The following is a 17,531-nucleotide window of genomic DNA, read 5'->3' on the forward strand; positions in this document are numbered from 1 at the left end:
AGCTCTGGGGCAGGAGCCCACGTCAGCACCTGCTCCCCCTGCCATCCCTATGGGGGCTTCTCTCTCCCCAGAGGAAAAAAAAAGAAAAAAACCCCAACAAATCTTACATGGACCAAAATTATAAAGACCTTCTCTTGCTAATAAATACTAGCTTACATCATAGAAAAAAATTTGAATTTAACAGTATTATTTTCATAAATAAAAAGGTTGGAACCAACATACTAAAAAACAACCTAAGGTATAACTCTGAATAGGAAAAAGTATGAAGAATTCAATCCACAACCCGAGAACCTATGGAAATAATGAAAGCACCCAGGAGACATGTCATGTGGATCTAACCTTTTTAGAGTTCATTAAAATCAGTCACAACACCGGCAGCTTGTAAAACCTTCTCCAAAGGGTGTCAATTACATTACTATGTCTTTTGTGTGGAAACAGCCTTTTACCTGGGCAAGGCCTGTGCTGGGATGGAACCACCAGGCGGGGGGTTGGCGTCAATGTCGTCAACGGGAGAAGTGCAGACGGGTTTACTGGAGGCAAACTCCAGCGCGTACTGCAGAACATCGACCAACGGAAACCGTTTGGGACCCGAACCGTAGCTTAAATATCTGTTAACCATGAAAGGTATGAAGCAGCTTTCATTGGTATATAAAGCGAAATGATTTTAAAGTAATCTTTACAAAACATGGTGCAGATACTTCCGTGATTTCTCTCAACCATGAAACGCATTTTCAAATGAAGACACTAAGACTCCAAATATACATTCAAGAAATAAATGAAATGTTCTCCAAAGAGAGGAAACGGAAGCGAAAGAAGACTGAAGGTGTGGGACCCACTGTTACAAATTTTCAATGCTGCTTTGACTGGTCACCCAACAGGAAAATGAAAACTGACAGTTTCGTCCCCTGTGACTATTTCTATTTTTAGATCTGTCCTCCGGTTTCATGGTGACTAAGATGATCTTCCTTTTTCACTTCTTATTTTTCAACATAATGACTGATATGTTTTAAGGTAAAGAATGATTGAAACATTATTTTTGTACAAAAGCATGTTAGGGTAGTCATTTTCAAATTAGCACTAAAATAAGGGAATGAAGTTTAGATCACAGTTGCAAACTGACGTCTCCCAGGTCTCATTTCAGTCTGCGGTCTTCTATCCGAACTACAGAACATCTGAGAGTCTAGACTGGGGCTGTTTCTGGAAACAATATGATGCTCTGGATGATAGAAGATGGTATCTATCATGACCCTGCCAGGGTAGGTGACAGCCACTCCCCCTCCCTGGGGTGCTCTGCAGGCAACCCCTGCCCACCACTTCTATTTGACTTGCTCCCCTTCGTTATCAAGTCTTGATGAGGCCCTGGCAGGCATGCGAATCTGTATCGTCCGTGTTAAGGCAGAAAACTCAGTCACGTTCGTCTTCATGGAAACCTGAGAATAACATTTAGCTCCATGAAAGAAGAAAACTCAACTCTAAATTAGTTTATAGCTATTTTAGGACTATAAGCATTATCTGTTGTTTATGAGAACTAAAACAATCTTCTAATGCCAACTAAAACTGTTTTAAACTTCTAACAGAATTCAAAACTAAACTATCCAAGAAAAATATCGATTCAGAATGATTACTCCTAGAATCCTAAGTCATTCAAAAAAAAATGTAAAATTATAGACTTGAGATAACCACTAAAAATATGAATTTTTATAGTTAGTGTGTGTAATACCTTTCTAATCTTTGTTGTAATACTGTAAGGTAATCTTTTAGTCTTTTGATCTCTTCCCTCTTAATTCTTGTTATTTCTCTGTTTCTATGCATGTATCTATCAGGAAAAAGAAAAATAACAATCATTAGTATTTCTAAATATCATGGAAGTAGATACAGTATTAAATCTAGACAATACCACAGATCAATTCATTCAGAATTTTATAATAAATATCAGACAGTATAAAATAGTATTTTTAAAAATTCTGATGAGATTATAATAGGAAAAATAATAATCTTTTAAAAACTTCCTTATAACATTATTTCCAGTAACTATACCTTACTAAATAAAAAAAAACCCTGAACACTTTTCTTGACAAATGCTACTAGATATACTGTGCAAAAAGTAAAGATTAATTCGAAAGAGATTAAGCAAAATTCTTTTCTAAACACAGTATCTTCACTTGGTGACTAAACCGTTTAAAATTAAGTCATGCCATATGCCCCACCATACCTGTCCAGATATAATACTTGAGGAAATTCTAATTTGTTGTGAATTTTTTCTGGTCTTCCCAATGCCTGATTAAATTCAAATCTTGACAATTCAAATGTTAACACAGGCGGTAGTTCGGTAAACCAATGCTGAAAGAAAACAATAATTAAAAACCTTCATCTGGCCTTTCTGTTTTCTCCATTCTGATTTTAGTCCCAGAATGCCAGCAATGGCATTTTCACACACATTGCCACAGCTGACATCACAGGGAAGTGATTCGGTGTGGTATTTAGAATAAAACTCAACAATTCTTCCTAAGAATTTTCACACCTCTTGAAAATTCCAAGGATGAGGATAGCATACAGCCACGAAAAAGAAAAGAATCTTTTAAGAACTCTTCTTTCATCATAATTTTTTTTTTTTTTATGAGACAGAGAGAGAGTCAGAGAGAGGGATAGATAGAGACAGACAGACAGGAACGGAGAGAGATGAGAAGCATCAATCATTAGTTTTTCGTTGCGACACCTTAGTTGTTCACTGATTGCTTTCTCACATGTGCCTTGACTGTGGGGCTACAGCAGACCGAGTAACCCCTTGCTAGAGCCAGCAACCTTGGGTCCTAGCTGGTGAGTTTTTGCTCAAACCAGATGAGCCCACACTCAAGTTGGCGACCTTGGGGTCTCGAACCTGGGTCCTCTGCATCCCAATCCGATGCTCTATCTACTGTGCCACCGCCTGGTCAGGCTAATTCTTTTTTTTTTTTTTTTTTAATATTTTTTTAGATTTTTACTTATTCATTTTTAAGAAAAGAGAAAAGAGAGCAAGAGAGAGAGACAGAGAAGGGGGAGGAACAGGAAGCATGAACTCCTATATATGTCTTGACCAGGCATGCCCTGGGTTTTGAACTGGCGACCTTAGCGTTCTCAGGTTGACGCTTTATCCACTGCGCCACCACAGGTCAGGCTCATCATAATTCTTAACATTAGAATTTCTGACCCAAAGACAAAGCCATTGGCCAAAATCATAACTTAGTACACCTCAAGTCTTCAACACTGTATCACTGTTACTACCATGAATGGTATATATACTAATTATTAGTCAACTAGACTGTCAAAAACCTGTGACAAAGTTGTAAAACACGGCACATAAAGGAAAAAAATATAGCATAAGTGATCATAATTCTCCTACTGAAAACTGGAAGCTGTTTGAAATTTAATTTTCCTACTGGAATTCTGACTAATTTAAGAAAAAGATCTATCAACAATAAATATGGAATTCATAGTTATGGTAACTATACTTGAAATCTTTTAAAACTACTGGTGTCGAACAAATTAAATGCCTCCCTGCTGTGAACCAACTCCTCTACAAACTCTGGCAACTGTTCAGTTAAAAATGAACAAACCTGTGAATAAACAAATAAAGAAGTATAAAATAATGTAACAAATGTGTTTAAAGTGCTTAGTATAAGCCAATGTATGGCTTTTTACTGCTGTAAAAATAATTTGCCACATATACTAAATTATGCGTGGTTTTCAACTGTCAAAAAACACAACACCAATGTCAATGAATGGAGAGTAAACTAAATTCAAACATAAAATAAGAACAGGTGTGATGCAAAATTGGCAAAGTGGATTTAACTAAAATCTTAAAAGTTGAGACTTTTCTCTAAAGAAAGCTAATAAAAGTAAATGGTTATTCAAAACTATTTCTCCATCCCCAAATGCTAATGATTACCTGAACTGAGACTTCCTGAGTTGGATTTGGTTTATCTTTTTACTAAACGCTGAAGTTTAACAGAATTTGTTTTAATTTATATATGGGTGTTATCTGAAGTTGACTAGAGAAAGTTATGAAATATCTAATATCGGAATCATCTCTTAAGTTTTAAAATTTCTTGAACAGATTAGCTTATTTTGTTCTCACAATACATTGGCAAAAATTGTAGTTGGCTCTAATTAACACCGAAAATTACTACGAAGCATTAAAACATACACCCTACATATCACAAAAGAACACTTTGGATGCCTTGGGATATCATCCTCTACTCCATTTTATGATACTCAAGTCTCTAAGTAGGTTTCAGTAACTATTACTTTCATATTTTATTACAACACTTTAAAAGGTCACCATTAAAATGAAATTGTCATGTACTTGAATTTACGGAACCTACAACAGCCACCGGAAATCAGACGGCCCCAGCTGGGGGCGCATTTCTTTGCCAGCCAGTAGAAGTCCAGGAAACAGCCTCCACGCCTCGTGACAGGGTGTTCCCACTGTTACGCAGTACTCCTGTTGTGAACGCATTCCCTCCAACACCAGCGACAGCTTTTCCTGCCACAGACGCGGAAGCGTGTCACTTTCTCACTCTCAGGCTGATGGAAACGGGAGAGCCAGACATTCACCGGATTCACTTTAGAAAATGTTAAGGGTAGCTCTAGCTCTGTGACTTTAGGATTATAAACTCAGTCGCACCTAACTGTCATATCAAACAATGAGACTTTTCCCCTTTCAAAGTGTCTTTTTACCACGCAATAAAAAACTACAGGTATTTGCTTCTTTGATCTAACTGGTATGCAGTGCTTGTGAGAGGTCATTGACAGTGAAGAGGATGTTTATATTCCCCACATCCCTAAACATCCCTACTATTACTATATTATATGCTGAACCTACAGTAGTAATAGACCAAAGCAACTTATAAATAAAGAACGGACATACTAGTAAGAAAGGTGCTTCTAAATTGATCAAGATTATAAATCTAACCTGTTACCAGAAATATTTTATAGCGAGAATAGTCATTTTTGTAAGTTGTAACAGCTGATTTTTCTATGAACAGGTTTTAACCTTTCTTTTGTGCGATTACATTAATGTGGCGGGGGGGGGGTAGGGGGTGGAGACAGAAAACACAGACCTGCCATTTCCAATTTCCCCGGGACCCCAGACCAAGCCGGAAGGCAAACCAAGCCTGGGAACCAAACCCTTCCTGTTCTAGTTCAAAATTTAGGCTGTCATTGTACCGTCTTTACTCATTTGCCCTTTTACCTTAAAAACATATTTTAGAAACATATTCTGTAAGTATTCATCTTGCATAAAAGCATTTTTAATTTATACAGTTGTCTCTAGTGATGTCATTCCAGAAATGAATGTTTTAACATGAGTGAGTCTGGAAACTAAAGGTCTTCTTAATTAGCTGACCAGAGCCATCTCAGTAAAGAAGATGCTTTCTGAATCAAAGTCAAGTCAACAATTTCTACTAAATAACAGTACAAGAGGTGATATCATCAAGGATTATGCCAATTTAGAAACAAGTCTAAAATGTCATTGGTCTTTGTAGAGACTCTAGAATAAATAAAATATTCTGAAAGATATAAAATAAGACTATAATATAAAAATGTTATTAGAAATTTTTAAGACAGTCAGTTTTAGTTGATGATTCTCTTAAACCCAGGTTGAATTATTATTGAAACTATTGCATTCAGCAAATCTAGGCAACCAGTAATACACATCACAAGTAATCAAATTTGCTATGACTGAGACTGCTTAGAGGCTGCCGAGCTCCGAGAAGATGACAGACCACAGGACAGACGGAAACAGAAAGCGTATGATGCAGCCTGATGCCCCGGACCAGCAAGGCTAGAAATTCTGGGTCCCGAGAAAGAACGGTGCAGAATTAAGAAAATAGACTCATCAAGAAAAAGAGGATGGGATCAGGAGGACTCTTCAATGCTGATGGCAATATCTGAGAGCCCCATAGCCCCCAGTTTGCTTTATTATATAGCCATATGCAAATAAGAACATCTTTGATACAAAGTCACACATCTGAGGCAAAAAACAGGAACTCTCTTAAGGCATAAACAGGAATCCCCCCACTAGGCATAAGTGAAAGCAACCAACATCTGAACAAACAAAGCGTGAGAGGAAGGGCATGTGAATTGCTTCCAGCAACTTAAGCAAGCAAGTAAAGTGGGGAGATGAGATGAGTGCAAATACTCAGCTTCATAGCCAATATGGAGGGGGGGGGACACTAAGCCTTTTGCTAAGCCTGGAATTTACGAAGGCTTTTTGCCACCTGCAGTCTACCACAGCCTGAGGCATTAGAGGATGAAGATTAAGATGAAGGACCAACTAAATTAAAAAAAAATAAATAAATGAAGTTCAGATTCAATGTAAGAAAAACATTTTTAAAGGTTAGGAATAGGTGAGAAAGATTACTTATCAATAAACCATAGTGTCTTTGGCTTATGAGCTACTTTGACAAAGTACAGAACATGTATCCCGCCTTTCCCTGCCTGAACCCCTCCATCCATCACCCCTGAATAGAAAACGGACCACACTGTAAGAAGGTCTGCTTTCCCATTCATTCTTAGAGATCTGTCTCCCAATCAATAAGAGAAATAAGCTTAATTTAAATATTCTTAACAACGGGTCTGTATGGGAACCACTTGCGGAGCTCCGGGGCCATGCACCATCTCCCACCCTCGATTCTGATCCAACAGCTTTGGGGGGGGGGGGGGTGCGAGTGGGAGGAAGTGGTTCAGCATCTGTTGAGAATTATTGAATTAGATGACCTGTGATGTAGAGATAAAAATTTCAAATATTCTTTCTCTCTTTCTATCTTGAAAAAACCACCAAATATTATTTATTTCTGTTTCTGTTTGGGTATTTGAGGGAAGAAAAGGAGTTAAAATAGCCTGACCAGGCGGTGGTGCAGTGGATGGAGTGTCGGACTGGGATGCGGAGGACCCAGGTTTGAGAGCCTGAGGTCGCCAGCTTGAGCGCAGGCTCATCTGGTTTGAGCAAAGCTCACCAGCTTGGACCCAAGGTTGCTGGCTCGAGCAAGGGATTACACGGTCTGCTGAAGGCCCACGGTCAAGGCACATATGGGAGGGCAATCAATGAACAACTAAGGTGTCACAACGAAAAACTGATAATTGATGCTTCTCATCTCTTTCCGTTCCTGTCTGTCCCTATCTGTCCCTCTCTCTGACTTTCTCTCTGTCCTTGAAAAAAAAAAAAGGAGTTAAAATGAAAAATGGTTAGTCACATCTTTTTTAAAAAGCACACACAATTCAGAGGAAGTCAATTTATTCTCAAAGAGATAAGAACCCAATCCCTTTTTAAATAAACACAGAGAGAGCATCGTTTAATTTTTATAAAGCACCCATTCAGGGATAAAGATCTCAGAACCTTTGTTGAAAAAACTGAGACATGGCCATTGCCCTCATTCATTCAGTTAAAAAATTCGCATCAGGCAACTCCACATGCAGTTCCCACATTATCCACTAGGGACACGGCAGCGAATGGCACAAAGACCCCACCTCCCACATGGAGCTAACAGGGACAACTATCTCAGAGAATACGTATCACTCACTGCTTAACAATGACTGGCTTCAGAGACTCACATCTGCCCTTTGCTTTCTGCCACAACAACACCCCCGATGGCTAAACACATGCAGGGAGAGATGGATATACAGACGGGGCAGAAGAAACAGCTGGGTGGCAACAAAGACAAGTAGAGACAGGTAAACAGGTCCATCACATATTTTGTAAATTACTTTTTCCTAAAGAAAGCAAGTTCTTCCATCTGCCCCTCATGCAATTATACAGCAATTTTAGAAGAGAAAAGGCCAGGTGCTGTCTGAGTAGGCCCGGACAAATTCCAACAATATTTGGGATAAGTACCATATGTCTATAAAGCTCCCCCCTAGCACCAGCGATCTTCCTTACTTCCGGGACTCACGTGCTGTAAGCCGGGCACCTTCACTAAAGAGTCTAACAAGACTGAAAAATGTCCCAGAGGAGGTTAACAGAAAACGCTTGGATAAATTGTTTAGGCAACATTAACATCAGATTAGAGGCTACCGTGACTGTGCAGTTTTCCCAAGCGCGTCCACATTACCCTCATTACTGCAAATACATACTCAGAATACTCTCTCAGTCATCAGGTGGCCACAGACACAGGGCCTGACCACGTGCTCTCCAGCAGGAGGAGCGGGGCGGGGACCAGAGCGGTGGTGCAGGAGCTCGACTCACCTCTTGGCCTGATTTCCCTGAGTTCTCTGAATGCAAAGACTCGATTTCTCCTTCGATCATGGCGGCTTCGAGGCATTCGTGGAGGTCTTTGAATCCATTGACCTGAAGTGGGTACTGCCCAAACATTTCAGTATTTTCAAACTTTTTACCTATAGGAGCGAGGGAAAATTAATGAAATTACTATTCCTCAATGTGCCCTTTATATATGAACTATCGCTTGAACCAGCAACTGTAACTCTGACTGATTCTGCTCCAGATAGTGTTAACATTCCTACTGGTTTAAACGTGTACATATGTACAGTCACATCCAGCCATAGATATTTATTTCACACCCGTATGTATGTATGTATGTATGTAATTGTATACACACGTCTGTATGCGCACATATGTGTCTATATAAATATCTATTTGTTTCCTCTTTCAAAAAGTGCCTCTAAGGGCAGAATACGGTGCTGAACACCAAGAATACGTATCACGGGGGATAAATAGTGGTTCCTGGGCTGAGGAGACTCAGCCTCCTTTGGAAGAAGGACATTCTACACATTAATTGCACATATAATTCTGAACAAATAACCGCTGCTTTAAGCGTCATCAAAGGTGTGGCCAGACAGACTGGTGTGAGAGGGGAGAGGCAGGGGAAGAGCCCAGTTTCTAGGGCCGGGGAGGACGGCGGAGAAGGCTTCCACAGCCAAAGGACACGCAGGCCGAGACTGGAATCCTGACTGGGAGGCAGGAGGGCCGGCGTGTCGAGGAGCTGTTACCATATCGCTGGCCAAGGAACAGCGCATGCTAAGACTGGAAAGCTGCCAAGAACCTGGCATGTTAGAAGAACGAAGAAAGGGAAACCGTCGCCTGGGGAAGCAAATGGAAGACGACAGTGAAGGGTTATGATATAGTATTACAGGTAGTTGGGTGAGACTCTATAGTCTAACAGCCCTTAAGATCCCCCCCCCCCCAGTATATTCTGAGTATAACAGAAAGCCACTGAATTGTTAAATCTCGGAATACTTAAATCAGATTTATGTTTTTAAAACATCCTTATGGCTTTTGTGTTGAGTGGGTGGTCAACGGTTAGGAGACTCTGACAGCATCCCTCTGGGAATCAAGGTAGCGTGGAACAGGGTGTGACCAGTGAGAGCGCACAGAGAGAGACAAGTTTATACAGACACGCTCTTATGCGTACAGACAAGAAGGAGTCCCGGGAGACTGGAATGACGGGCGCAGAGAGGCAGGATGAGCAAGGACGGCATTAAGATGAGACTCAGATCTCTTGCACCAGCGCCTGGACTGGCGTTATGCTGGGCGCACCGCCGAAGGAAGCACACGGGATTGTCTTCCTTTTGTTTTAGGCAGCAGTGGCCATCCCTGCTTCAGACTGTCCCGAGAGATTTCAAGTTGGGAAGACGGTTTCGTATGGAAGTCTGTACGATTACTCCTCTGGTCCGAAGTTGTAAGTTAAGAGACCTGCCGGCTGACTGGTGACAGGAAATCCTGGGCATCGTGAGACCGCCTGGGGAATCAGTCCTCGGGACAAGGGACAGCGGCGAAACGGAGTCCCAAAGATGTCCTCCCTTTAGATCCAAGGGGAGCCTATCAAGATAACTGCTACGAAGTACCCACCCAGAAATTTTAAAAAGCCAAGAAAATACGGTGCCACAGAAGCCAGGGGAGAATTTTTTAAGAAGAAAAAAAAAAATAGGAAAAAGGAAGAAGAGGAGAGAGTCGAGTAGCTGGTGAGAGCTCAATGTGAAAAGTGAGAGGGACTCAAGAAACCTGTATACATGTAAGAAAAAACAAAACAAAACATTCACATGAGAAAGAGTCCTTGTAGGAGAGGGCAGGGCCAGAAGCCAGTGCGGGAGGGTGTGGACCAACGGGAGGAAGCACTGAGAGCAAACCTCTTTTTAAAGGGGCTTCACGTTTAGAAGAGGCGGCACTGAAGAGAGTGTGCGAGGGAGAAGCGTGTGAAGGACACGGAACCGCGTCTAAACAGGGAGGAGGAGGACACAGGAAAGAGGGGAAGCTGAGGCTACAGAGCAGCAGCAGCGGCAGCGGCAGCACGAGTGAACCCACGCACTACTGAGCACGGGAAGGTCTGACGGGAAGCGCGGAGGAGCCAGCGAGGTTCCGAGAGCGCACGAAGAGCACCTGCTGATGGCAGACTGATGACCCCTCTACGAACTGAGGGGACAAATAAAACTGTGGTAGTGGCGCCAGGAATGGGTCCGGGGGGCGGGGCTGAAGCACAGATGTGCGATGCTGCTGTTTTTAAAACTGTGATACAATTATAAACACAACATTAGACTCGGGGCCTCAGGAGCTACGGTCAGGTTTCACAAGTATTAGCATCAGGGGACACTGATGAAATTTGAGGCGAAGCGTTTTTCAGAAGTTAGACCGCAAGGAGGAAGATGGAAGTCGTGAATGCAGAATACGGGATAGACACGGTGATCAAACAAAACGAGTCACTGCCAGGCGGGCTGAGAGCGCGGGGACAGTGAAGCTTAGCGCCTTCGACCACTTCTTGACCCACCAGAGCCAGCGCACTGAAGGGACTTTTCCTCGGCAACATTCAGGTCCTCGGAACACGGAGAGAGAAGGTGAACAGCTCCGTGCAGGACGGAGCCGCTGGGGCCGGGAGGGGACAGGGGAACGGGGGCTTCGGACGTTTAGACAGACACTAACGGACCAGGACGGAAACGAAGAGAAGCGCTGAGGGGAACCGAAGCCAGCGGACTGTACGCTCTGGAAACGTTGAGGAGCTTTCTGCAAGGAGGTGCTTTATAGCAAACAAACTGCAACCAGCCCATTGGGACTCACTGCTCCAGAAGAAAGCTTTAGGAAGACGTATGTCAAAGTGACCCGAGAGTGTTCTGAGGGAAATCACTTTTAACACAGCAAACATGCAGTTCACATGGTAGAATATTAAAAGCACCGTCAGGTAGCACAACAACTTTGAAGCAACTTCCTAAGTACAAAGGCTTCCACAATGACTGACACATTAAGTATTTTAAGCCCAATCACTTCGAGACTCTTGACAGCACAGACAGAAGCGCTCGTGAAGCGTCGTGTAAACACTGCCCAGCCACACGCGTCAGATTCAGTGGTCTTCCTCAAGCCAAAATCAGCATTACGGTACGAACATCCTAAACGGGGAAGTCATGTACGATCTAAAATATCCCACTATTTATATAATGAATATTTAACATGTGATGCAAACAAAATTATACTGACATCTCAATATAAACTTTTAATTGACGGACCAAAGTCCTGAGTCTCTGCCTTTTACCAGAGTCTTCTAAACTATGAAACCAAATTCAAACAAAACTTCACGGGAATCCGTTACTTACGATCTTGAAGGGAAACCGTTTCCCCAATTTTAAACTTTGGGTGAACTTCCAAAAGTGAATGCATTGGGCCATTCACCCAAAAATAAGTTCTCACAAATTTATGTTTTGGGGACTTACTCATAGTATTATCTGACGCATATCTACGGACTCAGTTCCGTCCCTTGTTAGGAAAATCAAAGAGTAACTGGTTACGCCCAGTTTTAAGTAACAGACATTCAGGCTTGATGGTGTAGTATCACTCTTAACTGATTTTTCAAAAGATAGAATACAACTCTTTCTTGAAAATTAGAGTCTAAAGAATTTCATGATCACCCCCAAACTGCAATATCCTGACTATGCTAAATTGCTAAGGGTAGCTTTCCACATTCAGAGACTTGAAACTCTCAAAAACAGGGATTATACAAAGCCCAGCATTCAACTCCAGTATTATTTTTAAAAAGACCCACCAACAATTGCCCCCTTGGCCTCTGCATCCCAATAATTCACAGACTCACAGAAGCCTTCCCAGGGAAAGAACAGGGTAACACTAAGTATCAGTGAGCATGTGATAATGCCATCACACAATTCTGTGCTTTGCATGTCAATGGTTAGCAGCAGCAATGTAACAGGAACTCTAGACAGAGTGAGTCAAATTAAAATGAAAAATCATCAACAGATACAAGAGTTACTAGCAAGACAAAGGAGCAAATAGATAATATCTCATCAGCTGTAATAAAAAGCAAACTTGTAACTATACCTTCAAGTACTCCCACAGCTAGGAATCTTCCATAGAACAACTCCACCATGGGGTTCTTTGGCTTCTCTTCATCCCTAGAGTATGTTAAAAAAAATAAAAAATTAAAATAAATAAATAAATATATATATATATATATATATAAATATGGTTATAATTTTTGGACCTATAAATAGTAAAGAAAACGTTAAAAGCACAATAACGCATGCCCAAACGATCATGTTTTATGTGGTTATCATGCACTCGGCCTCATTTAGTGTCACTTTGGAGAAGGCACTTAAATTTACTCTTCCATTTCTTCACCTGTCAACTGAAGATAATAATGGTGATTAAACTCATGGCTATTTTCAAGGTGAAGATTAGTCACTGTGCGGGATGCTTTTCCAAGAGGGTCCGATGCAGCCTGTGCCCAGGAGGTAGCTGATCTGCTACCAACATACAGCCCAGTCTCGGGCTTGCGGTCTGTACGGGACACGCTTAGCCGGACTTGTTGAGGGGGAAGGCCGCTCCGGATCAGACTCGCCTTGTCCACCCTCCGAGCCTTAGGGCTCCGCCAGCGTGACTACATCCTGCCAGACGAACAGAGAGCCTATGTGCGGGCTTGATCTGCGGCTGTCCACCCTGGTTCCTCTTCCGTAAAAGCTCCTGTTCCCTGTGCCTTTAAGGTTCTAATACCAGACCTATAGCACGTGTTCCCTCAGAGTGTGAACAGTATCTGCAATCTATGATAACTCAGCCCCTTTGCATTTCTCTCGGTAACGCTTCAAATGTTTTATCCTGACGTTCAAATGTGTACTTCCTCCTGCCCAATCTACCCAGATCCAGTCCTATCTCCAGCACATGACGCCCCGACGGCTGTTAATCTGCAGACTCAGAAGACGGCCCCATTTCCTGAATCTTGGTTTCTTCTCTGGGAGTCCTTCTATTCTGACTCTGAAGAGCTCGCTGATGCCATGCATTTCCTTTGTGTTAGTTTTCTTTGGGTCCCGGTCACCTTATCAAATGTAGTAACTACCAAATTATCTCCTCCATTTCAAAAACTGTTTTAAAAGAAGCTAGGACGTTTCCACCCCTTCTGAAATCTTACCTGAAACATGCCCTCTCCTCATTGGAGCTACGGGAAAGAACTGGGCACGTGGGATTAGCCTTTCCAGGGGTCACATTTTAGATCTTCCTGGCTAGATTCTGACTTTATGGTGGAAATCTAAAGCTACCAGCATCGCGGCCACAGACTCCAAACAGCCTGTCAATAATATGGAGGTAACATCTGGGTCCCCATATGCCTACCTCCGACTCTTATTCCTGGGATGGCGCTGAATACATAAAAGGAAAAAATGTGTGCTGTTTATAGATGTGGTAAAACCCCATCGTGACATTGCCAGGTAACTTACGTCTCCTCTTCAGCTTTCATCTGGAAGGCATCTTCTAACCAATCTAGTAATTTGTGTGTAAACTCACTCACGTCTTGCTGTAGAAAGATAAAAAGTCTTGTTTATTTTTGAGCCTACTAGTAAAAATACTCAACATAGCAGCATAGCACGTATAGCCGGACATTCAGATGTATAATTACTGATGGCCCACAAAGGGATCATACGAAAGCTTGCACTTCCAATGCAAGAAATATTTTTGACCTGAACCAGAGTATAAAATCATCATTTGAGAAAAACAAGCATTATACTGATAATCATTGTGACTGTGTTTCACTTTAGGAAAAATAATCAAAATTCAAACTTACAAATGAGACTTTTACTGTTTTCCTTCTTGACTTGATTGGGGTGAGACTGGCTAAGGGGGGACACTGGCTGACAAACTTGTGCCGGTTTCAGGTGCACAATTCCACAGCACATCCGCTGTACCCTACACGGGACTTCTCCACCCTGAGCTAGGGCCCCGTTCCTCGCCGTTTAGCCCCCTTCCCTCTTCTTCCCCCCCCCCCCCGAAATCATCGCATTGTTCTTCTCCTCCCCCCCTCCCCCCGGCACTGTTCTTCCTCCCCCCTCCCCCCGCAATCAGCACACTGTCCCCCCCCCCAATCACCGCACTGCTCTTCTTCCTGGCCCCCGCAATCCACACTGTTCTTCCTCCTCCCCTGGCAATCACCGCACTGTTCTTCTTCCTCCTCCTCCACCCCCCCCAATCACCGCACTGCTCTTCTTCCTCCCCCTGCCATCACCGCACTGTTCTCCCCCCCGCCCTTGCAATCCATACTGTTCTTCCCCCCCAATCACCACACTGTTCTTCCTCCTCCCCCCAATCACCGCACTGTTCTTCCCCCCCAATCACCGCACTGTTCTTCCCCCCCAATCACCGCACTGTTCTTCCTCCTCCCCCCAATCACCGCACTGTTCTTCCCCCCCAATCACCGCACTGTTCTTCCTCCTCCCCCCAATCACCGCACTGTTCTTCCCCCCCAATCACCGCACTGTTCTTCCCCCCCAATCACCGCACTGTTCTTCCCCCCCAATCACCGCACTGTTCTTCCCCCCCAATCACCGCACTGTTCTTCCTCCTCCCCCCAATCACCGCACTGTTCTTCCTCCTCCCCCCAATCACCGCACTGTTCTTCCTCCTCCCCCCAATCACCGCACTGTTCTTCCCCCCCAATCACCGCACTGTTCTTCCCCCCCAATCACCGCACTGTTCTTCCCCCCCAATCACCGCACTGTTCTTCTTCCTCCCCCCAATCACCGCACTGTTCTTCCCCCCCCACCCCCGCAATCACCACTGTTCTTCCTCCTCCCCCCCCCCCCCCCCGCAATCACCGCACTGTTCTTCCTCCTCCCCCCCCCCGCAATCACCGCACTGTTCTTCTTCCTCCCCCCAATCACCGCACTGTTCTTCCTCCCCACCCCCCCCCCCCCCCCCCCGCAATCCACACTGTTCTTCCTCCTCCCCTGGCAATCACCACACTGTTCTCCCCCCCCCACAATCCACACTGTTCTTTTTCCCCCCCAATCACCACACTGTTCTTCCCCCCCACCCCCGCAATCACCACTGTTCTTCCTCCTCCCCCCCCCCCCCGCAATCACCGCACTGTTCTTCTTCCTCCCCCAATCAACACTGTTCTTCCTCCCCCCCCCCCCCCCGCAATCCACACTGTTCTTCCCCCCCAATCACCGCACTGTTCTTCCTCCTCCCCCCGCAATCACCACACTGTTCTCCGTGTGAGAAGAAACATAAGATAGGTTCATATAGAACCCAGAGGGAACAAGAAGTCAATCCTACTAAGACCACCCATCAAAGACAGATAAGTCAGTGTAAGCAATTTGTCTTTTATTTATCAAAATAGTCCTAAATCCAAAACAAACTTACTGTCATATGTTTTTCCATCTAGAAGTTGTTTAAAGAGCATCGAGGCCAAGCTGAGCCCCTTTAAAGTGTTGAAACTGAGGTCTAAGAAGAGTAAGTCCATCACTCTAAGATCATACGGTTCAAGACAACTCTGCTCAGCACAAATCCAACTGTAGCCCTGGCTGGACAGCTCCACTGGTCAGAGCAGCATCCTGAAGCTCGGAGGCTGCCAGTTCAATCCCCGGTCAGGGCACATCCAGGAACAAATCGAGGCTCCTCTCTCTCTCCCTCCCTCTCTCTAAAATTAAAAAAAATTTTTTTTTGTTTTTTAAATCCCGTTGTGAACATCTGTACTACCTGCGGTAGGTTCAGTAGGGGCCTGCCCAGGTGTATGTCCATCTGGAACCTCAGACTGCAAATTTAATTGGAATAAGGGTCTTTGCAGATGTCACTAAGGTAAGAATCTCAAGATGAGATCATCCTGGGTTAGGAGAGGCCCTAAACCCAAGGATGAGTCTTCTCACAATGAAGAGAAACTGAGGCAGCACCCAGACACCCCGGGGAAAGACCGTGTGGGCTGCGGACAGAGACCCACCTGAACCCCAGGAGCAGAAAGAGGCCGGCGGAGGCCGGGAAGGCTTCTTGCCCCGAGAGCCACAGGAGTGAGCAGAGCCCGCGCCACTTTCTGGCCTCTAGACTAGGGAGAAGAGCGATAAAATATTCCCTGGTATTCGTGAGCAGTAAGGTTTTTCGTCTTGAAGACGCTCAGTTTGTTGCGGTTTGTTACAGTCGTCCTAGCAAGCTACTGACACCTTCAAACCTGCCACTTTTCTACAACCTGACTTATCTTGCGAGGGTGTATCTGACAAGGTTTCCAGCTCTCACGATACTCTTCGGGAGAAATTAACCTCTGCCTTTCTTAGCAATCGATCTACAACGTCTAATTATGGAATAATTCTACCTGCTTTCATCAAGAAAAGGATGAGGCTTTCGCTATAACATTTTAGCTTTAAATGAAAAGTTGTAAGTATGATTAAAACTGAAAGTACGATATCCCGAAGGGCAATCCCTAAAGATTCTTGCATATTTCAAAATATGAAATGTAAATATATTTCACGTTTAAATAAGATAATGATGCCTAGTTGACTAATAGAGTTACTCCACTGTGTGCTTCAGATTTAAGTGTCTCAGAAGAGAAAATATCAAACCCATACCTACCTCAACTGATACGCAACTGCTTCAAAGGACCTTGTAGAAAAACAACAGCGAGAAGCCTGTGACTGGGCACTGCTGGCCCCAGGCAGAGGCACTGCCACCGTGGCATTCCGGAGCACGGGGCAGCATCACCAGCTAGCTGTCTCCTGTCCGCACCAACGAGTCTCAGGCTACCGATGTGCGTACAAGGCTCCCAGTGAAGCTGGTGCGGCCTCCTTTTTCAGAATAATACTATAAATACTAGACCTAGAGATCACTGCACACCTGTAGAGAGCCTCAGCACCCAAGAGAGGGGTGGCCTGGGTCACTTTTAGGACCATTATTTCTTCTGACTTAATTTAAGCGTTGTAACAGATAAGACACTATATATAATAGTCACTGGAACATTGTTAGAAATGAAAAAAACAAAAAACAGAAGACAACAAATAAAAGCAAATACTGGTATGAGCACCATTTTTGTTCATTTATCTTTGCCCTAAAATGTAAATTAATAAAAAAGCTCAGGGAGGTGGTGGCAGAGTCCCACACCTCCTGACTCTCCTGCAAACGCCGGCTCACACATCCACGGGCCGTCTCACACATCTACGGGCCGGCTCGCACGTCTACGGGCTGTCTCACACGTCTACGGGTCGGCTCACACGTCTACGGGGCTGTCTCACACGTCTACGGGGCTGTCTCACACGTCTACGGGCCGTCTCACACGTCTACGGGTCGTCTCACA

General features: G+C 43.8%; 1 protein-coding gene across 3 annotated transcripts in view; it reads right to left on the reverse strand.

The window, feature by feature from the left end:
* USP25 (ubiquitin specific peptidase 25) overlaps nt 1-17,531 on the reverse strand; it is a 119,773-nt gene that overhangs the window by 37,619 nt on the left and 64,623 nt on the right. For all 3 annotated transcript variants that reach the window (XM_066347318.1, XM_066347317.1, XM_066347319.1), the window contains exons 8-13: nt 13,696-13,772; nt 12,308-12,381; nt 8,222-8,370; nt 2,213-2,340; nt 1,721-1,816; nt 447-608 (exon numbers count right to left, since the gene is read on the reverse strand). In XM_066347318.1, the coding sequence (XP_066203415.1) occupies nt 447-608; nt 1,721-1,816; nt 2,213-2,340; nt 8,222-8,370; nt 12,308-12,381; nt 13,696-13,772 (686 nt within the window). The remainder of the gene's footprint in view (nt 1-446; nt 609-1,720; nt 1,817-2,212; nt 2,341-8,221; nt 8,371-12,307; nt 12,382-13,695; nt 13,773-17,531) is intronic.

This window comes from Saccopteryx leptura, chromosome 8, assembly GCF_036850995.1.
Source record: "Saccopteryx leptura isolate mSacLep1 chromosome 8, mSacLep1_pri_phased_curated, whole genome shotgun sequence".
Taxonomy (NCBI): Eukaryota; Metazoa; Chordata; class Mammalia; order Chiroptera; family Emballonuridae; genus Saccopteryx; species Saccopteryx leptura.